Source organism: Castor canadensis, chromosome 15, assembly GCF_047511655.1.
Source record: "Castor canadensis chromosome 15, mCasCan1.hap1v2, whole genome shotgun sequence".
Lineage (NCBI taxonomy): Eukaryota > Metazoa > Chordata > Mammalia > Rodentia > Castoridae > Castor > Castor canadensis.
Genome location: NC_133400.1, coordinates 71,697,342 through 71,720,469, shown reverse-complemented (window position 1 = coordinate 71,720,469; position 23,128 = coordinate 71,697,342). Strand labels below are relative to the sequence as shown.

General features: G+C 36.9%; 1 protein-coding gene across 1 annotated transcript in view; it reads left to right on the top strand.

Annotated features, from left to right (window-relative positions):
* Myo3a (myosin IIIA) overlaps positions 1-23,128 on the top strand; it is a 205,286-nt gene that overhangs the window by 94,477 nt on the left and 87,681 nt on the right. Inside the window, exons 10-15 of the mRNA XM_074056480.1 lie at positions 2,424-2,523; positions 5,065-5,181; positions 6,373-6,477; positions 6,594-6,677; positions 10,430-10,632; positions 18,850-18,964. Of these exons, the coding sequence (XP_073912581.1) occupies positions 2,424-2,523; positions 5,065-5,181; positions 6,373-6,477; positions 6,594-6,677; positions 10,430-10,632; positions 18,850-18,964 (724 nt within the window). The remainder of the gene's footprint in view (positions 1-2,423; positions 2,524-5,064; positions 5,182-6,372; positions 6,478-6,593; positions 6,678-10,429; positions 10,633-18,849; positions 18,965-23,128) is intronic.

The following is a 23,128-nucleotide window of genomic DNA, read 5'->3' as shown; positions in this document are numbered from 1 at the left end:
TGAACAAAACTTAGTTTCTGCCCTCAAGTTTCTCACAGTCTGGCAGAAATATGAGCATGTATGGATCTAATTAAATGTGAAAACTTCTCCACTTGTGGTGTATTCTCTCTGGAAATTTCCTGGAATGACTACAGAGTGAATGGATTTGAGCCTATCTTTGAGGGATAAGTAGAATTTTGCCAGGTATAGAAGGAAAATGATTCCAGGTAGAGAAAACAGAATGACCAAAATTCAGAACCTTGAAAATACTTGGCCTGTTGAGAGATGATGGGCAGTGATGCCAGGAGGGTTGTGCAGGATTCTGAAGGCCATGAATTCTATGCCAAGGAATTTTTAATTGAGCTATAGAAAATGGGGAGCCCTGTGGGGTTTTTAATCATCACAGTAGCCAAATCATTCTATTTTTGACAGCTAGTACCAAAGCATTGTGCAGGATGACCTCACAGAAGACAAGGGAGGATAGTAGCCAGCTAAACATCAATCTCCCTGTTCTTTATCACCTACTCCCTGTCATTTTCCAGCATCAGTCTTTAGCTGCCAAATGGACCCATAAAAATAGATGAAAGTCCTGTGCCATTCACTTTGGTTAAATGGATAATTGGATTTCTTTCTCTATTTTCTTAAAAAGAATATATAAAACCAGTGACATGAATCTCTTTGGAAATGGTGGGGGGGGTATAAATAAGATGATACCTGTTTGATCCAGCAAATATAGAGACCAAGTATGTACAATCCTGATGGAAGTTGGAGAGAAATATATTCACTCATTCATTTGATTAACATTTATTGAGGACCTACTATGTTCTAAATGATCTTCTTGTTCATAAAACACAATGGAGACCCAGAGATAAAGTCTCATGAGTCTTGGAGCTCACTTTCCAGTAAGGAATAATTTAACTAAATTGTCTGCACAAATAGGTACATAATTATAAATCTTTGCATATGCTATAGGATGATTAAGAAAATTTAACTAAGAATTGCAGATAGGAGTAAGATCTTGTTCCTTTCATTAAACACAAGTCCTTCATCAGGTATGTGATTTACAAATGCTTTTTCCACTCTGTGGCTTTGCTTTTTATTTTTTTAACAATGCTTTTTGAAAAGCAGAAGTTTTGAATTTAGTGAAGTCCAACTTAACAAATTTTTCTTTTACAGGAGCTCTTGTTGTTGAACACAAGGATATTTAGATTTTCTTCTATGTTATCTTCTATGAGTTTTATAGTTTTACATTTAGGTATGTGATCCATTTTGAGTTAATAATTGTGAAAGGTGTAAGATCAATGTCTCAGGTCACCTTATTTTTTTTTTCTTGTTGCATGTGCTTATCAAAACCTCCTTCCATGGAGCATGGAGTCAAACATCTGAAGAAACTAAGTGTAAATAATTTTTGAGAATTTTTGCTATAAGGCAAAGAAAGGAGCAGTAAATGGAGGAAATTGGAAGTTGGGGGAAGGTAGTTTGCTGTTGTTTGTGAGATGAGTAAGAACCAGTAGGAATGATATCTTATAGCAAAGGAGAGGGAATGGAAGTGAGTGCACAAAAGGAGCTGTTGGCCTTAGACAGCTCCTCAATTTTCTTCTTTTTTTTTTTCTTTTTTCAGCACTGGAGATAAAACCCATGACTCCACATATGTTAGGCAAACACGGTACCGCTGAGCCACCACCCTATCCCCAGTGGTTTTAATTCTCTAAGCATTGAGAAACCATTAATGTTTTCTGAGGGAATGCTATGGTTCTTACAATGTTCATACTCTGTTTATTCCTTTCTCTTTGTACCAGTGAACAAACCAAGTGCATAAAAGTATGCCCCAAAATAACACAATTCTCCTCAAAATAAACTGGAACCATCATGCTTATCTCAGTAACTTCTCCAGCCTTCACATCACCTCAAGATCTTCATGCTATTTCTGAAAGTCACTGAAGTGTTCCACTTTGAAAATGCATTTTCTAGTACCTAAAATCAAATTTTACATACATTGAACCTTTTGAAAAGTTACAGTGGGATTTATTTTGTATTCCCATTAAATTTCACAGTGTAATTTTTTAAAAAATAATCAGCATACTTTGACCACCCCTGGCCTAACACCAACCTCAGACAAAACTGTAAAGCTAATGAATTCAACTCTTTCAGACATATCACTTTGAAAAGATTAAATAATGCATAGGAATTTAGAAGAAGCTTTAAATTTTTAGCAAATTAAACATATTTCTTGATAGAAGACATAGACCCTGCTGATCATTCATTCATGAAGTAAGTTCCATATACTACATTTTCCCAATGGAGAGAGTGCACTAGTGTATTTGCAGGTATCATTGAATTTAATATATAGCATCATAGAGTTTTTCAGACCCTTATGTATCTAAAACTTCCCTCTGGTCTGATCCATAATGAGTTCTTAAATCAGAAACGTTTTTTCTCCACAGACATGAACGCATTCACACCAAGAAAAGCAACTTAAACAGATCTTTAATTTCTGATCTGAAGGATGTAGATGATTTGGCAACTTTGGATATTTTGGATGAGGTAAGAATTGAGTTTAATTAAATTTAGACATTTTGTATTATTTTAAATATGGAAGTGATGCGCATGTTTTCTTTGGGTCTTAACTTTATAATTACCTCTCCTATCTTAAGTTTTAGTCTCATGTCAATTTTTTTTGGTGCTCAAGTGACAAAGGTGTAAGGTCTCCAAAGCATGAATTATTAGGTCACAGACCTTTCTTCTAAGTCTTAATCATTTCTGAGAGTCTTAAAGATTTGCTGTGTTCAAAAACCAGTCTGCCCCTTACAACTACCATGTGTCCTCTTCCCTCTTTTTCCTCTCCTGTTCCAGCTCTCAGTAGCAGGACACAGAAGCCTCTGACTCCTTGAGAGCCTTTCTGGTACCATGATCAGGGTGACCCTCACAGGATCACAAAGCTCTGGCTCACACTTTTAGGCATTGAATTCTGCTTGGGACTTCTTATTCCAATTACTTCAGAAGCGTTGCAGAATCTCTAGTGAAGGTACAAATCCAAGCCAGTAAATTAGAGTCTCAGCCTCCTTTCCCCTCTCTATATTCCAGATGATCAGATCATTAGAGAAGAAGATGGCCTCTTTTCAGTAAAGTATGCAATTTCTATCCTGCCTGGTCAAGAGCTTCTTATTTTTTAATACTTCTGATTCATGCTTGAGAGTTTTACAGAAATGCAACGAATATAAAAACACATAGTTTAGTCCATGTGTTGAAGGCCTGGTTGCCATTTCGTGGAACTATTAGGAGGTGATATAATCTTTACAAGGTGGGGCCTACTAGAAGTATTGGGTCATTGGAGGACATGCCTTGGAAGAGGACTGTGGGATCCTGACCCTTTTCTCTTCCTGTCTCTGCTTCCTGGCTTGTGAGGTAAATGAATTTTCTCTGTCACACACTCCCTACATGATGTGTTGCCTCACCACAAGCCCAAAAACAATGGGGCCAATCAACTATAAACCAAAACCTTCAAACCTATGACCCTAAATAAACCCATCTCTCTTTATAAGTTGATTCATCTCAAATATTTGTTACAGGAGTGGAGAGATGACTAACACATAGTCATCAAGTAAATGTAGGGTTTATAAACAACTCAAGTACTTCCTCAAAATAATCTCTGTCAGGAATATGAAACATCTTGAAATCAAATAGTCTTTACAAGTCAGAGATTGCTGATACCATTCTGAATCTGTACATATCAAATCTCCTAATCTGTGAATTCCTAGATTTGTGGATTATAAAGTTTTCATTAAGCACATTGTTGACCAATACACTAAATGTTGGGTTTATATGTATTAAATATTGGGTTTCTTTCTTTCTATTATGTTTAAATTTTTGACCTTTTTTTGACCTAAGGTCTTTTGTTCCTGTTTTGTGTTATGCATTATCAACCATGACTTCTGACCCTATTAATATTGATTCATGTGCTCATATGTTTAACTATAAAAGTTACTTTTCTGAATATGTCACCTTTCTCATATAACCAAATGCCTGAGCAGAGGACTGGAACATTCCACAAAGCCACTAAATCACCTTGATATGAAATAAAATCATGTTCACTAGCTCTTCCCTTCCCTTTTCTGGTCTTCTTTCTCTTTACTTCATCAGCTGTATTTGCATATTTCTTTGAAAAATAAATAGTAAATAATTTAATATGTCAGATGTAACATTTAATGCATTACATGTATCTTTTTTGCTTAAAATTTTTATTTATTTTAGTTAACAAGTCAAAATTGTGTATATTTATGGTAAATAAATGTTCCAATATGTGTCTATATTGCAGAATGGCTAAATCAAGTTGTTAGCACATGCATTACCTCATATATCTATTTTTTTGTGATGAGAACATGTAAAATCTACTCTAAGCAATTTTTAAATATACAATATTTTGTTATTAGCTATAGTCACCATGATATATAATAGAACTTATTCTTGAACTTAGTTGCCTAACAAATTTTGTGTCAACCAGCATCTCCCTGATACCTCCCTCCCCAGTCTCTGGTAAACACCATTTTATTCTCTATTTCTATGAGTTCTCACATTTTATGCATAAGTGAGATGGTGTAGTATTTGTCTTTCTGTCTCTGGCTTACTTCACCTAATATAATACCCTCCAGGTTGATCCATATTTTCTCAAATGACAAGATTCTCTTCTTTTTGAAGGCTGAGTAATTATATGTATATATATATACATCTACATATATATTCCTCAAAATAATCTCTACATGTGTATATATACACACACATATACACATACATATATACACATATACACATACACGCACACACACACACATATGTACTTATACTCACACTTGCTAGGCAACCACTCTTTTGAAAAATGAAGTTAACAATGACATTCCTTTGTCTCTCAAATCCAAAGAAATCCAAAGTCAGTGTGTGCTTGCAGACCCGTTGTTAAATGTCTTGCTATTATGTCTCTTTCTAACCCTAGGTAATTCCAGATGTTTCATTTATTGCTAATTTCTTTTTAAATGGTATTTGAGCACAAATGACTTTTAATAGAGAGAAGTTATTTTTATTTTTCTGCAGAACACAGTCTCTGAACACCTTGAGAAATGTTATTCCAGGGATCAGATCTACGTCTATGTGGGAGATATACTCATTGCTCTTAACCCTTTTCAGAGTCTGGGTCTTTATTCCACAAAGGTATGTGATGTGGCTGGCATTCTCTTACTTTGTACAAATAATATTACTGTTAAGATTCTTAATTTAAATGGATGCCAACGGAAATTCTGTCCAACACTTTAACAAAACAGTTACATAGTTGTCACTGAAGGACATGGATGGGAAAAATAGGTAATGTCAATGTTCCTGAAGTTTGTGAGCTTTCTTTTTCCAAAATATGTGTGTCAGAATGTTAATTACATCCAATTGCTAGTGACAACTCTATACTACATACCATTTTCCTAAAGGAATATCTGAATATATATACTTCATGTCTGCCTTTGAGCCAAGTATTAGAAAGTCAAAAGTATAACTACATTGTAGATATGTAATACATACATAATGGATATAAAACTTGTCATTTTCATTACATTTCTTTTACATATTGATTGGCTTCATAACTTTCATATGTGTGTTTTATGAATGCAAGTATATAATTGTCAATTATTCAGCCCCTGATGGTTTAAATAGAATTCAGTTGAGTTGTTTTCATTTTTTCTTGGAAGTTCTCTTCTAGCTATTTGTATATTCTATAAAATTTTTAATATTGTCCCTAATTATTATTTTATACATATGAAATATATACATTTCTTATCCTATACCAACATATAATTTATAGAATAATGATAAATTTATGAGCCTTGACCTAGATCATAGGAGAAAGTGGGCTAGTAAAATTCTGCTACCAATTAACCACATGATCTTACACAAATCAAGCAAGACAATACAGGTTAAATGAAGAAAAAGAAAGGAAAAAGAAGTGATGAAATATCAGACATTATTATATTCAAGGAGTAATCAACAATTAACACCCAACTGTCTTACTGATAAAGTATTTTTATTTAAGCAGTTAATAGTATTTTGAAGTCTTCAGTCCTGCTTTGGGAGTGGTATGCAGTCTTTTAAATACCACTGCAATGATGTTATATTATTTTATGTCATATAATATCCCTGGAGTGTTTATGTCAAACTTTTATTTTATGCAATCATGAATACTTTGTTCATATATGTATGTATGCATATATAACACTTGTGTAGTAATGTTTGTTGGCCTGAAATAGTATTTTTATTTACTTTGTTTTAAAAATTAGAATTATATCTGTAAATATCCAGGGTTTAAATAAAAACAGAAATAAAGCCAAAAAGCCCTATAAAATATATTCTTAATTTTAGCTTTCCAGACTATATATTGGAGCAAAGAGAACTGCCAACCCTCCTCACATTTTTGCAATGGCCAATTTAGGATATCAGTCTATGGTCACATACAATTCAGATCAGGTAAGGCGAGCCTCATCACACTTTCAGAAACTCCCTCTTAGTTCTTAGTTTCTGGTGCATCCATTGAGTTTTGTAAGAATGAAGCCTTCTCACAGTTTCTTTTGTCCCTTGTGCAGTGCATTGTTATTTCTGGAGAAAGTGGTGCTGGGAAGACTGAAAGTGCTCATCTTTTAGTTCAGCAGCTTACTGTGCTTGGAAAGGTAGGATTTATTTTTCCTCTGTCCTAACAGAAACATTTGTTATAATCCAGAACTTAATATAACTGGTTAGATTAGTATTTACTAATTCTCACATGGAGTAATACATGGAAATTATAAAACACAATTGTTATTCTTTGAGTTAAAAAATATAATGAACAATATAAAAAGCATATACTTTGTTTTGAAGACATTCCAACTTCAAGTGAGAAATCACTCTTACTAGGCAATTCTTTATAAGTATGATTTTTTTTGTACCTAGCACACTTGCTGAATGCTTTCCCTCCTTTTTTTTAATGACAGGTTAAAATAGAGTTATTAAATAAAAAGCAATTGCATTTATATGTACTGCAGGAAGGCCGCCTTATTCGCAGATTTTATTACACACTGTTTTGACTAAGCACAGTCAAAATAAATAAATAAAAACTTTAAAAACTCAAAAGAAAATCTAAAAAGCAGAAATTTGAAGCTCCAATGCCACATTCCATAGCTCTGTGGATGTGGAAATCTCTCAGTCAGTTACACATTGTCATCAGTTGGGTCTAAATCATTGTGTATTTCCTTGCTCTTGATTTTGTGAAAATACACCTCTCCAAAAGCAAATGGTGCCCCAAAAAAAGGTAAAAGTGCATGTGCTTAATTTAAGTGACAAAATGGAATTTTTATAGGCACTTTACCAATGATAACAGTGAAATAAGTGAAAAGCCCAACACTGCAGTCATTTGGAAAATCAAATTAAAACAACAACTAAGCACCTTTAAATACCAATCAAACTGGAAAAATTGTTTTTAAAATCTGACAAGACAAAGTGCTAACAAGGATCTAGAGCAGCGGGACTTTCATATATTACCAGTGGTACAGCCACTTTGTGGTACAACAAGAGTTTGGATATTTCTTATGAAAGTGAAGTACATTTTCCACCCAACCCAACAATCCCGTTCCTGTCTATTGAGGAAATGAAAACCATGCTCATACAAAAACTTATAGAAAAATATTTCTGAAGACTTTATTAATAAATCCCCAAAGTAAAAGCTAGCTCTTCTAAATAGTGGACTAGTAGTCAGTAACAAAAAGGAACAACACAGAAATAAGCAATGAATCTGATTGAATGAATCTTAAGTGCATTGTGCTGAATCAAATAAACCAAATCCAAAAGATAAAAAAAAATGCATGATTCAATTTGTATGTCATTCTTGTGAATTTAAAACTGTAGAAGCAGAAACAGATTACTAATTTTAAAGAGCTTGAAGTAAAAGGAGGGAGTGACTACAGGATCAAAGTTAATTTTGCACAGTGAATGAATTGCTCCATATGTAGATTGTAGAAGAGGTTACATGGTTATGTATGTTTGTCAAAATTTTCAAAGGTCTATATTATAAAGGTAAAATCTTACTGTATGGAAATTACATCTTAATTTTTTAAAGTTGATGATAGAGATATTGTTTGATTTTTCAGTAGAATCCTTAAAATAAGACAAGAATTATGTGTTCTCATTAAGCTAATAATTAAAATAGGAAAAACCATTGTATGCATGCACCTTACCTTTGTGAGAATTTTTATTATGATCTGCATAATTATAATTAGAGCCAGGCTAAAAGTTTTGCCAGCATCATGATTTATGGGAGTCTTGTGTGACAAAGTACCAGTGGGTACAATGTCAGACCCAATCTCTCTATAAAAGAATGGAACTGCATAGTGCAAAACAACTGCTGAATTGAGTCTAATTCATTTTCAAAATGATGAATAGGAAGAATTCCATGTTTGTGTTGAAACATTAGCCAACTGGTTTTAATAATTTCTATCAGGTGTATAGGTTTAGAGTACAAATGCACTCTACTCAGTGGGTTAATGTGACCTCTGTCCCCTAGATCCCAGTACCCTCAGGGCTGCAGGAGCCAGTAGAGGTTAGGAAGGTGGTGCTACCATAGGCTGTCCTCTCAGTCTCTTCCCATTTTCTTACTCACCTGTCCTTACTTCTAGGATAAGTATTCTAAGAGGTCTGAAGGGCAGTGAAGTAAGATGTGATATGGGCAGGGGGCCAGCGAGGCATAGCATATTGCCTGGCATAGAAGAGCTGAATGCTGGAATTAATTTCCTCAAGGGCCTTGCTATTCTGTCATGATGTGTGAGCCAATAGAGATTATCATCAATAATGAATGAGCTGTGTATGAATGTTTTGTAGATGTCAGCAAATTTGCTAATCTGATCTCTTGTTCTAGATCTAAAAATGTGAGCTAATGGTAATTGTTGTGTCAATCCTGCCCTTATCAAGTGATATCTTGTTTTTTACTAATGTTCTTGATAAAGATTTGCTAGATGCAAAGATGGGATGTTGGTAGATAGAATTTACCTTTGAAATATGCAACCCTCCAGTCCTTATTCACCAGATCACTACATGAAGATTCTACCTCACCTTTAGCATGAGTGCAAGGTAAACACAAAACAACTGTTTAAAAGAGCCAACTTTTAAAAGAGCCAGGCATGGTGGCTCACACCAATAATCCCAACACTTGGGAGGTGGAGCCAGGAGGATCACAGGTTCAGTGCCAGCATGGGCTACATAACTATACCATGTCTCAAAAAATCAAAAGCTCAAAACTATAAATAAATAAATAAGCAAGACAACTTTGTCCCAATGTCTACTACTTTCTTTTCTCACCTCTTTTGCTGCTTCTTTTAGAAGTCTCCTAATATCCTTCTATAGCCTCATAATTTCCTTGTTATTGCCCTTGTAAGAAGTCCACTTATGTTCTAAGGTAGCCACTTATGTTCTAAATAGCTATTGCTTCTCTCCCTCAACTTGCCAACTGTCTACTCCTTTACACAGCCGATCTCAGGGAGGTGTTGTTATAACACTGACAGTAATCTCTTTGAACTAATTTCTACCAAAATGCAAGGGACTGCTGCCCCCAAACATCTAAGAGGTCGGGAGGATGGTCATGCCTTTCTAACAGTGGTTGACTGTTAACCAAAATGAATTTCTATTCAGTGGAATTTCAGGTAAAGTGGTAAAGAAGAAAAATAAAATCTAATATTTGTTTCAGGAAAGAAGCAAAAGACATGGAGTAGGAAAAAATAAGAGGAACAGCCACATTGGCTGCTGGCCTTGCCTACAGTTTCACTCTTCCTGTCCACGCTTCCAAGCTGCTGTTGATGGACTCAGGCCCTCAAACTTGCTAGGCAGGCACTGTACCACTTGAGCCACACCTCCAGCCCTTTTTTGCCTTAGTTATTTTCAGATAGGGTCTTGGGGTTTTTTTGTTTTGTTTGTTTGTTTGTTTGTTTTTGACTGGGTAGGGGGAGGCTCAGAGCACAGTCCTCCTACCTGTGTCCTCTCTCATAGTTGGGGCCATGCCCAGCCCTTTCTTCCACTTCTTAATTCAGAAATTATCTTTGCTCTCTGAGTTTTAAGTTTAGAAGCTTCTGTGAAAGCAAGGAAAATGGGTGGGTTTGGCTTTGGCTGAGGCTAGCAGAGTAAGAATAACAAAACCAGATTTGTATGTCAGTATGGATAGACTGCTTATAAGTTGTGTCTGTAATTCAGACACTGCCCAAAACTGTATTTGAATGAAAAGGGATAGAATATCTCTTCACCCCTTTTGAGAAAGCAAGTGAGTGAATGCACACATGGGAGGGGAATACACACCAGGTTGTAACATCTGGCAATCTACCAAGAATATTATCTCATATGCTTATGTCTTATAGACAAAGTTAATTTTTTACACTTTAAAAAATATCTTGACATTTTTCTCTAGGCTAATAACAGAACCTTACAAGAGAAGATTTTACAAGTGAACAATTTGGTCGAAGCCTTTGGCAATGCATGCACTACTATAAATGACAATTCCAGCCGATTTGGAAAATATTTGGAAATGAAATTTACCACTTCTGGAACTGTAGTAGGAGCACAGATTTCTGAATACCTTCTGGAGAAATCCCGAGTCATCCACCAAGCTATGTAAGTTCATGTCAGATATCTCCTATTTTCTAGGAAACGTAAGCAAAACCAACGATTTCATTTAAATAGTAAAATGTCTTCCTTATCCAACACAATGTTGTTAATAATCTCTTATGTGAAAGGCACTTATTATTGGAAGCAAAGAGACTCCCTCAACACCATCTTACTCTTAAAGTGTGTTGTATCCAGTAGAGGAATTAATAAATAACTTAAAAATTATGCTACCAGACAGAAAACCAAAGCCCATCATAGAGGTACTAACAGAGTAAGCAGAGCAAATTCTCAAATAGAAGGAATATATTTCTCTTTACACAAAAATCAATGTGAAATTTAGAGATAACTGTGTCTATTTCTCTTTTAAATATAAATATGTATTTTTCTTTTATATAAGCTGTATATAAATGTATGTTTATATTAAATCTGTTCTCCCTGTGATTACACACAAGGGTTGATTGTAATACTGTTTAATCCATCAGTACTATTCATATTGTTTTTATATGAGGTTGAGTGAGTTCCTTTTGGTGGTTTGGAGGTGAATAACAAAATTTCTCTCCTGACTAATGATTAAAAAACATCTTTGTTATTCTTATGAGGAAACTATAGTTACACATTGGAACTGTACCCTGGTGGTTATATTATTTTTTAAGAAAATGGGGAAAGTTGGAGTCTTCCATTTTTCTCATGTTAGTTTCATGCTAAACATACTCTATGATACTAGTATGTCATGTTAAATTTGCAGGAGCATAAGCTGTTGCTGTGTATTTGTCTTTTCTTATTTAATATAAGTGCCTTCAAATTTGCAGTCATTCCATTTACAAGTAAATCATAAGATGGGGTTTAGAACTCCATGGTAAAGTATATGCTGAGCATATAGAAGGCTCTGTATTCAATGTCTAGCACAAAAAAAGAAAAAATCATAAATAAATTTCCTGGATCCCAGCTCCTGAGCATAGCCCTCATTGTGGGTAGTTACCTGCAGTCCTCAATTCAAAATATGTAAGAAGTAATTATTAGGCAAATATGGTTTGACTTGTGGTTCTAGAATGCAGTAGTCTACCCCGGGTATGAAATTTAAACCTTAAAACCCTTACAGAACCTTGTCTCTGCAACTTACTGTGTGGTATAATGAAAGCAGTTTATTTAATCCTTCCTCACCTTTTCATCTTTAAAGCAAAAATAATATAAGTATCTACCTAGCAGTTATGATACCGCCTGTAACTATAGTGCTTAGCACAATATCCCATAGTAAGAACCCCATAAATTTAAGCCACTAGTAGTAGTAATAGTGTTGATAGTGGCAAAGATTAGAAACAAAACCCAGACCTGGGACAATGATAATGTTCAATAAATGACAACTGCTATTATTGGTGTGCACCCAGTGCCAAGAACCTAGTGGGCATACAGTGCCTTTGCCCCCCATACCTAGAGGGACCCTGGGTCTTATGAAGATGTAGAGATTTAACTGTGTCTCCAGGCTATTTGCTCTGCTCTTGTAACTGTGTGAGCCTCTCCTTCAGGCCTTTCTGGTCAGAACTTGTTGATATTTTGATGGGGCCACATGCACAAAGTCAGGGTGAATCCTTCCAGTGTATTCTATGGAATCGCGTGCTGGAGCGTCACTTACATAGAATGCCATGTGACCGGTACTCTCTGGAGTTACACAATGAGACCCTGAGTTTGTATCTATAGAAATAATCTCTAAATGATTGTTGAAATATTGCAGGAACTATTTTTAAAACAGCATAATTAGTATTATATTTAAAGCATATTTCTTAAATGGAAAAAATAGATATAAAATAGATGTAAGAAACAGTTTTCCTATTCTTATATCTGCTCTTTCTTTCAATTAATTTGAATTGCATTTTTTTATATTCCAGAGAAGTTTTTGTGACCTTTGAAGATGAGGATATCAGACATGGTAGTAGAAACATTAGTCATAGGTACATTTTTTAATTGTAAATTTAAATAGGTTATATCAATCAGGTTTCCTAAAAGGAAATAATGTTTAAAGGGTTTAATTGAAAAACCTATTTGCAAAAGTAAAATGGGCTTCCAATAATCAAGAATGAACGATCAGCCTGCAGCCTAACAAGGGTGAGAAGTCATTAGTACCCTCAGGCCTGAGGGGCAGAGGAAGGGAAAGTACCACAGCATTGGAGAGAGCTGGAGCTGAGAGGCAGGGATCCCTGTAAGTTTATTGCTTTAGAGGAATGCAATCTCATTTAAGGGGAGTGCAAGGAAATAAATAATCCACCCTCTCTCCTCTTCCCTCCAACATCTCCCTGTGCCTCCTATTGCCTAGCCCAAGTGGAAGCCAGAAAGCAAGGGGCTCAGGTCTTGCAGTCTGCAGAGGTGAGACTTTGGGTCACAACGCAAGGCAGAGAAGGTTAGAGAATGGATCTGAGGGGCAAGGAAGAACCAGAACAGACATATATTGTCTTAAATGATCTCACATTTTCTTTTAAGAGAATTGGTTGTTTTCTTCTGTTTTGTCTCTCCCCAAGTCATCCCACCCTGGTCTCTGACCACATTTATTTTTTAGAGTACCTGTCATGTAATCCTATGGCATTCTGATCACTTGTGACTTAAATTCTTTTCCAAATGTAGATAATTTTAAAGAAGAAAATTTTACAGAGAACCTACTTAATTTCAAGGACAAAATGAGCATGTTGGAGGCAATGCTAAATCATTCTCATAAACATAAACTATAGCTATTTCTGCTGTTTCCTCCTGTTACAACAGTGTAGTTCAGAAAGCACCGATTGCATTTCTCTCTCTTGCCAGCCCTTTACCAGGCTCCCTAAAAGTCATAAACAAAGTGGCAGACATGGTACTATCTGATGTGGAGGGGGTGGAAATATATTTATGAAGCAGTTACTCCATGTCGGGCACTGTACTAAGCACCTCACAGCTATTGTGTGCTTTAATTCTCACAGTTGGATGGCAGGGTATTATTGTCTCTTTTATACATGAGGAAACTGAGCCTGAGAGAATTTTAACAAGGTGCCTAATGTCAAAAGGATAGTACTGAGCTGGAATTTCAACCCTGGTCTCACTAGTTGACTACAAAGACAACCATTCATTCATCCATCCATCCATCCATCCATCCATCCATCCATCCATTTGATAAATATTTAATCTAGTGCCTACTATGTACTAAGCACAGAGATATAAAGCCAACTAAGAGAGAATTCCTACGGAAAAGCAATTCATGGCCTCCTCAGAATCCCATGTGCCTTGGTGAAAAGCTTCCAGATCATGCGTTGGTCTGTAGTCTCTCCAAAAAGTAGAAAGTGAGGTCAGCTGCTATAAGTGAGCAGATCGATAGCAAGGAGGGTGATCAAGGAGACCAGATGTCTAAGAAGAAGGAGCTGTAATTAAAAGGAAAAAACTAAAAGCATTGTTCTATGAATACCCTACAGAGCCTTAGAAATACAAAACTACATCATTACTTTCCAAGCCTCACCACTGGCCAGTTTTTCAAATATTCAGGGGTGTCACAGGTGAGTTAAGCCATACCCATGTTGGACTTCACCTCAGTTTTGAAGATGTTAGGTCCCTTGGCTCCAAGGGAGGTGAACATGCTTGAGACTGTCCTGAGATCATTTCTGCAAATGGATGAGTGGAAATCCAAAGAACTATTAAAGAATCTACAAGTAGAAGTGGAGCTAGTGAGAGAAATACTGGTTAAGACTGCATTGGTCCCCAGGAAGCCCTGACCTGGCTGAGGTGCTGTGTTGTTCTGTCTAAAATGCAACTTTGATGTGGTTTGGAGCAGGGCGCAGATGGGTAATCTGTAGAGGTAGCTTCTTTTTCTTTTGCTTTAACTCTGTGATTGTTTACACATTGAAGGTCAGCATATTTCCTATAGTATCTCCAGGTCTAGTCGAATTACAGTTCTTAGAAGATATAAACTGATAATTAAAGAGAAATCCACTAATTTTGTGTGTCTACGTTTATGAGTCACTTCAGTAATTATACACTGCATCACTTAAGTTAAAGATGTGACACACCGAGCAATCGATGTGATTTTGTTGGAACAAAGCAAACTAAATTATATGCTGTCCTAATCTTAGAGAAGTTTCATTATTTTGTGATGAGAAAAGACCAGAACTAAGCTTTTAGTTTTGTTCTAACCTTGCTCGTGTACAGTAACTCTTAGTGTTTGCTGAAGTCCCACTGGTGACTGCAACAAGCAACAGATGGGGATGTAGAAGACACAAAAATGATGTGTTCTAAAGGAAGGATCTGCAAGCTTGGGGTGTGGGTCAGTGGTAGAGCACTTTTCTCTTTTCTCTCTCTGGTATCACTTCATAGATTCTTTGACATCATGGCCTCAAACAGATAGCTCTATGTGGTAGTCACCCAAAAATGTATTTCTTTCTTTCTCCTGAGTTCTCCTTTTCCATTTCTATCTGCCCAAACTTCCTGCGGCCAGGTCAAATTCAATCGAATCCACACCCAAACCTGAGTTTTCCTGTCATCCCTCTCTCTGAAACTACCCTCCTCTACTTATAGAAAACCTGTCTCCTCTTCACTTTCCATGTCTAAATCCTTGTAAAGATGTATTGGGCTCATTTCTGTAACCACTTTTTTACCTTTCCTCTGCTTTTTCATTCTGTACTGCTATCTTATATCAAGTCTGTGTTCCCTTTGACCTGACATGTAAAAGATTTGTATTTCCTGGACATTAGCACACTCTAGCAAGACAGTGATACTGTGTTCTCTGGGATACAGGAGAGTCATCCCAGGAGACTCCCTGGGTTCAGCTGCAGTAAAAGTAATTCTTATAATGGCTTTTGGAAAAATCTTGAACCAAAAGTAGACATTATAAAACAAAACCACAGATGTTCTAAAACCCCAAATACCTTTACTGCATCATTGGAAAAGAAATTTATAGGGATATGTTTGAGTTAGCATTGATTCTAAGGCAAACTTCTGTGTACTGAAACAATAAATGATCACTCAAAACAGCAACATAAAATTTCCTTCTCTACCGAGATGAAATTTCCTCCCGTGTAATAGGCAGGAGGAGAAAAACCTACGAAAGTTTTAAAACACTTTCTGTCCTTTTAAGTGAAATAATTTATGTAGAATTATGCATAAAATAAAGTCTTTTTTCTGTTCTATGGACTTCATATAGGAAAGCTTTCAAAAGATTCCTTGAAAAGTATCAACTTAATAGTTTCTTCTGGGACAATATTTCCTGGACCCTTAGTTCACTGATACAAGCTGTGAAGAGGAGCAGGGCAGGAGAGAGTGACAAACTGCCCTGGAGTTTCTGTGTGGGGTAGCACTCGCTTAGGCCATGGCCAAGGGCGGCCGTGAGCAGAGCATTCACTAAAGCAATACAGGAGCTCATGACCCAACGCTCGAGTAACAGCCAGAGCTTTCTGGTGGGTGGGAGGTTTGCTTATGATTTTGTTGTTCTGATTGTACAAAATAATGGATTTCGCTATGGCATTTCCACACGTGTATACAGTTTACTTTTATCCTTTTCATCTCTAGGACCCTCCCTTGCCCCCCGCCCCAGTCCTTCCCTTACCCAAACAGTATATGGTTCATGTCTTTGTTTGTTTGTAATTATGAATATAGATTCTGCATTTGAGAGAAAACACGAGCTATTTTTCTTTCTGAGTCTGACTTGTTTCAATTAACGTGATGATCTCCAGTTCCATCCAGTTTCCTGCAAATGACATAATTTCATTCTTTATTGCTGCATAATACTCCATTGCATACACAACCCAAATTTTCTTTATCCATTCTTTTGTTGTTGGGCACCTAGGCTTATTTTGTGACTTAGCTATTGGGAGTTGCTCTGCAGTAAACATGGGTGTGCAGGTTTCTCTGTTGTATGCTGACTTACTTTCTTGAGGCATGTGCCCAGGAATGGTATAGCAGGATCACATGGTGATTCTACCTTCAGTGTTTTGAAAGCCTGCTTACTGATCCGTAAAGCCTCCCCCCAACCGTTGCTCCCCCTACCCACTAAGTCCTTACCAGCATTTGTCATTGCTTGTTTTCTTGATAATAGCCATTTTGACTGAGGTGAGATGGAATCTCAGTGTCATTTCCATTTGCATTTCCCTGATGGCTAAGGGTATTGAACATTTCTTCATGTATCTACTGGACATTTATACTCCTTTTGAAAATTGTTTCATTCATTTGCCCATTAATTGATTGAATTATTTGTTCTTTTAGTGTTTAACATTTTCGCTCTTTATATATTCCACATATTAATCCCTTGTCTGATGAAGAGCTGGCAAAGATTTTCTCCAATTTCTGTGAGCTGTCTCTTCATTCTGGTACTTGTTTCCTGTGCTCTGCAGATGCTTTTTTGATTGCTATTATTTCTTGAACTATTGATGTCTTCTTCAGAAAGTCATCACCTATGTTTATATCTTGAAGTGTTTTCCCTATGTTTCCCTGTAATAGTTTCAAAATTTCAGGACTTATATTAAGGTCATTGACCTGTGTCTCTTTTCATGTCAGTACCACACTATTTTTTATATTATTGTTATTTACTATGAGGTCAGGTATTGTGATACCCCAAGCATTGCTCTCTTTTTTTCTCATGATTATGTTGGCTGTTCAGGGTAAATGAATTTTTAAGGATTTTATGATTGATTTTTCTTATTGTGTGAAGAATGTCATTGGGATTTTGATGAGTATTACATTGAATCTGTAGATTGCTTTTGGTAGTATAGCCATTTTTACAATATTAATTCTGCCGCTCCATGAACATGGGAGGTATTCCCGTCATGTATGTATGTCTTCTTCAGCTTCTTTTATAGTTTCAATTGTAGAGCTCTTTTACCTCCTTGGTTTGGTTTATTCCTGCTTGTTTTTAAGCTATTGTGAATGGATTTCCCTCATTTCTTTCTCAGCATGTTGGTGTGAGTTTATACTGACTGAAAGAGGAGTATTAGTTTAGCCCTGTATGAAGCACTCTCTCCTACTCTGACATCAGCCATGAGCCTGGTGATAATAGAGTGAGCAGTCATGTGAGGATTTAGGACTAAACTGCAACAAGAGGAGGTCCAGTGAAAGGACAGGAAGGAGAATGCCTCAAGAGAGATGCAAACTCCAGAGTCTTCCAGGTGTCTACCATGGTTATCAAGAATGGAAGTAAAGCAGGACCAAAGATGAGATAGTAGAGACAGAGCAACTGGAAAGCCAGGGGTTCCTACTGTTTGTTTCAGTAGACAGCATGAACATGTGATCTACCTAAGGAACCACCGGAGTGAAAGGAAGATGTGAGGAAAGGAAGAGAGGGGAACAGGGCCCTGAAGTCCCAGCAAATATGCTGTGGAACTTCCTGAGCCAGAGACAGTCTGTGTTCCAATTCCTGTTTCCTTAACTGAATTATTCCAGCATCTGGGAAGTGTTCTTTATTCTCAGAGCCATGGATGCATGGAATTTGAGAGTTATGAGAAAGAGATTCCTCATCAGGTGAGAAAACCGAGCCTCAGAAAGACACTGCAAAAAGATGGTTAAAGATTTGGGAGTCAAATAGACCTGGTTTGAATCCAGGATAGTTATTGGCTCTATGGCTTTGGGGAGATTGGTATCACTAAGACTCAACTTCCTGATGTTCAAAATGAGGAAACATGCCTACCTCAGGCAGTTATGGTAGATAAATGAGATACTGTGGCACTTATCTCCATTTGGCATACGACATATATCATGTACTTATTTTTCTGTCTATTCTGCCTGACAAGTAAGGTCTAAGAAGTTAAGAATTTTTGACCATTTCTCTCCTGCTGTATATCAGTGTCTAGAACAATGCATGCAGGTCACTCACAAATATATATTCAATGATCCATATCAAGTGCTTATCATGGTTTCTGGAATCTAATGACAGTGATTGTTGAAAATAATGACAACCACAGAAAGCCAATATGCAGCATTCCTGGAATCCCTCTCCTATACTCACAGTTGTTTTTATTTTAATAATTGTATTGCCAAGTAATCTTAACAAGTAATAAATATTCTTACTAACCACCTCGCTGAAAATGTCTTATTTTTTAGTGGAGAAAAAAATTTTCATATTTTTTACTACATTTATGCTGGTTTAGCTGAAAAGAAGAAACTAGCCCTTTACAAATTGCCTGAAAATAAGCCACCCAGGTAATCCACCGATTTGTACTCTCATAACACTTTCACTTGCAATGTAATTTTAGACTTTTATCCTTCCTTTCATACTTTTCTTTTCAGGTACCTACAAAATGACCACCTCAGAACAGTACGGGACATGATGAATAATAGTTTCTATAAATCCCAGTATGAATTAATTGAGCAGTGTTTCAAAGTCATAGGCTTTACAATGGAGGTAAGTATGAAATACATTTGAACCTCTTTAGGGAAATACCTTTCAGTCATTACTAATAGCATTTATTGAGTGATTAGTGTATGCTGTGTCCTGGGCTCAGTCCTTTAAGTAGAATCTGATCTTACATTCTGTTTTTGGTATTGATTCACCTTTCTAATTCTTCTGTAATAATTATTTATTCATATTTTTCTTTCCTTTGGGAGTTATTTGAATTCTGTTAAGAAATCATCATCAATTTTGATGCCATAGACTTGCTTGCTGAATTTTCTTGTAATACTTTAAATTTTTCCTATATTTCTGACCTTGTTTCCTTTCTCACTCTAATCATATTTGGATATTGGCCTTGCTTTCTTTTATTTTTAATGGGGCTTAAAAAGGGTTTTCATCCTGTAAATAAATAAATAAGGAAAATATTTGGTTCCTCTATTTCTTCAGTTTTCTAATTTAATAGTGAAACCAGCATATAAGTTTATAAATTTTTTTCTGAATAATAAAATTTCTTCTGTCCCATAATTTTCATTATTTTATTTTTATGCCAAAGTACCGTATTTACTAGGGAACCCCAAAGGCTTTTAGGGAGGCTTTCAAACTCTGCTTTTAGCTGTTTACTGTTTGCTGTGCTCATTCAGATCCTGTGCAAAAGAAGACATCATTCTGAATGTCATTCAGAGTTTGAGATGAACCTTTAAGAGCAATAAAGACATGTACATGGAAATGTCACAATGAAACCCCTTTGTATAATTAATGTATGCTAATAAAAAAATGAACCCTTTCAGGAAATATTGTGCAATTCATTGAATTTTCATTTTATTTTTATAAATGGCCCTCCTACAGCTTTAAACAGCTTGTGTCTGCTTGAGAAGTTTACTGAGTTTCTTTCCTTAGGTTATCAGTGCTCTCCTAAGATCTTAAGCTAAAAAAAAATTCCTAACTCTGCAAATAATTTAGAAAATATTATCAGCAGGATATAAAACATAGAGATAACTGATAGAAGTGAAGCTTTCCAAAACTCATTCAAATTGAGTGCAATTTGTTATTGCACCAAGTTATTGAATCTAGTCATTTTATCGTCTGCTTTTAGGGCCCTGTTGACTTCTGTTTATCAGCTTTCCATCAGTATAACAAAATGTCTGAGATAATTAACTTACAAAGAGACAGGGTTATTCTGGCTCACAGTTTTGATGGTTTATCTGCCCCATTGCTTTGGGCCCATCATGTTTGAAGTACATGGTAGAGCAAAACCACTTACATCACAACCCAGAGAGCAAAGAGAGAGTAAGGGGCTAGAATCCCATAATCTGCTTCAAGGACCCCCCTCCCCCCCCCCAGTGACCTGATTCAGGCCTGCAGGAAGATATTCTGTAGATTTTTTCTATAGGGAAGGAAGTGTGATCTCTGCCAAGTGCATGAAGTTGGAGAAAAAGGACAAGATAAATGGATTTTCTTTTTATTGGAATTTAGGGAAGGTTGGGGTAAATCCAGGGTCCATAAAGGTCCTAGATATCCTCAGTGATCCATCTCCCTAGAGCTACCATTACAACCCAGAGAATTTCTAAAAAGATTCTTTGTAGAACAAGAATACATAGATTCAAGTAGAATTCCAGTGGTGTCATTAAGTCTCTATCTTAATATTTTAAAAAGAAATATTTCATTTTTGTACAATAGAAAAAGGTAGAATGACGGGACAAATTGGCTACTCTTACTTAAGAAATGATAAGTCAAAATTACTATCACATGAACTTGGTTCGACTTCACTTAGGAACCAGACAGCATCTGTAACAATGAATATTCAGAGTGGCCTGTTGCATCAGAATCAGAAGTGGCTATTTTGAGACATTTCTCAACACTTAGGGTCAATTTTTCTGTGTGGCTTTTCTCCAGAGCCAAGAGGAAGTCAGATTTGATAGAGAGATTCCTATCTGGCTACTTTTACAGGCTGGGGATTTAGACTTCCTGGCCTGAGATCTGAATGAACATTGCTACTGTTTCTAGATGAATTAATTGTTTATAGGAGCAGATAGGTGAGAGAGAGGTTGAGGAGCCGGAGGGACTATTTCTGAAACCAGTCAAGGAGAATTAACTCTTCTTGGGACCAGGGGAACATTATAACAATGAATTCCTCCAAATAGCTCTGTTTTATTCCAGAACACTGTGAATTGTAAGGGCAAGAGGGAAGAGCTGTACTCTAGACTCCATGGCATGCCAAGGTTGAGCACATCCCTAGGAAATACTTCATTGAATGAACGCCTGGGCTCACTTTGAATCAATTTTTAGTTTAGAAGTAGAGGCTCCAACTTGACCGTCTTCATTTCTGAATGAGGCATTCTCTCTGTTAATAGATGGAACCTACCTGGAGCTTTGAGCTCACAACTTGGAACTACCTACTCCATATCTGTTAAGCTGCAGTGCAACCTGGGAACTCTGGTGGTTATATGAGATGCCTAAGGTTGAAAGGAAATGACTGGGGCCCTTCTCTGTTGCTGCATTAAATAGATTTTAGCCTGTAAAAAAAGAACAAACATCCCTTGTTTACTATCTCTCTGAAGGATTTTGGAGAAGTTTGCAGATTTTGCTCTTAGCTCAACATGTTATTGTAAAGAACTTTCTCGAGGTGGGACAGCACTTGGTTCTCCCACTCCCTCTCCCTTTCCCTCTCCTTCTCCCTGGCAATACTGGTGCTTGAACTCAGGGTCTTGCATTTGCTAGGCGGGTGCTCTACCACTTGAGCCACACCCCAAGCCCTTTTGCTATAAGGTTTTGCTTTTTTTTTACTCCCAAATAACTCATATTTTTGCCCGGCCCAGCCTAAACCACAATCCTATTTATGCTTCCAGAGTAGATGAGATGATGAATGAACACCATCATGCCCAGCTTATTGTTTAAGATGGGGTCTCACCAATTTTTTGCCCAGGCTGGCCTCAAACCATGATCCTTCCAATCCTCACCTCCCTAGTAACTAGGATTACAGGTGTGCACCACCACACCCAGCCTCTGTACCTGGCTTTTAAAGTGGCCAATATGCAAATCTTATTCTCCTGTCTCTTTCCCCTATCCCCACCCCAAAAATAGGCAGCAAAAGCTGATAGGATGATGGATTGATGCATAGGGACAGAAACATCTGCTTGACCCATAATATGCTTTGCTTGTGAGTTGAAATAAAAATGAGGAGGACTGAATAGAAGTCGACCTGAGAGATCACTAAGGGCTTAGAACTTAATGTGGATGCCTCATGTGAAGGATAGAGTGGTGAATGTTCCTGTATGTGCCATGCAATCTGGATGACATCCTATCGTGCTGAAATCTCTGCTCTGTCCTTAGCTTTGAGGAACAAAGCCTGTAATGTCTAGAGTCAAAGATGACTCTGATCCATTTTGGGACATGTGTTTGTAATGGCTTTAGCTCTGGGAGGGGAACTCCCTGCCACAGAGGACATGAGCCTCAGACATATGAAGGTGATAAGTGACCCCTAATATGGAGACTGTAGATGAGCCTTGGGAGACACCCCAGGAAGAGTCCACATGCCACTTACTTCCATATGTGGTCCCATTTGCATGCTCTAATCAGGTGTCCCAGCATTGAAGACCACTTGAATCTTTTGCTCTCATTCCAGCTCAAGAGACCAAGATCTTGTCTTGTATTTCTGTTCAATATAAATCTTAGATTATCTGCATCAGAAGTAAAGATAGGATATTTGCTGCTCTGGCTGCCGTGGTGTTAGTTAGCTTAGCCCATTCCAACCATACCCCCAACCCTTTCCTGGGTATGGTCACTTCTGGATGCACCTTATTACTTCCCCCTGCCAAAAGTCAAATTCAAATCTGCTCCCTCCCCTTCCTTCATCATTTGTCCCCCAGTCCTTTCCCTAACCTGGTCTTTACTCCTCCTACAGCTTAGACCTGTGGAGACAAGCTGACTTAAGCCCCTAAAATATACAATTGGGATACATTGAATAAAGAGAAAAGCATCTATTCTTTTCCTGAATCCTTGGTCATAAGATCAGTGTTGCTATGAGTAGTTGCTCCTTGTAGACTGTGTTCTAGCCTGGTTAGAAAAAAACAGGAGAAGCAATTTGGATCTCAGGGTATCCTCAAACTGGAAGGATGTTGTTTACAAACCAAAGCAGCCCCTGATTATGACCAGGGACTGGGCTTGTTTGTGGTTCTT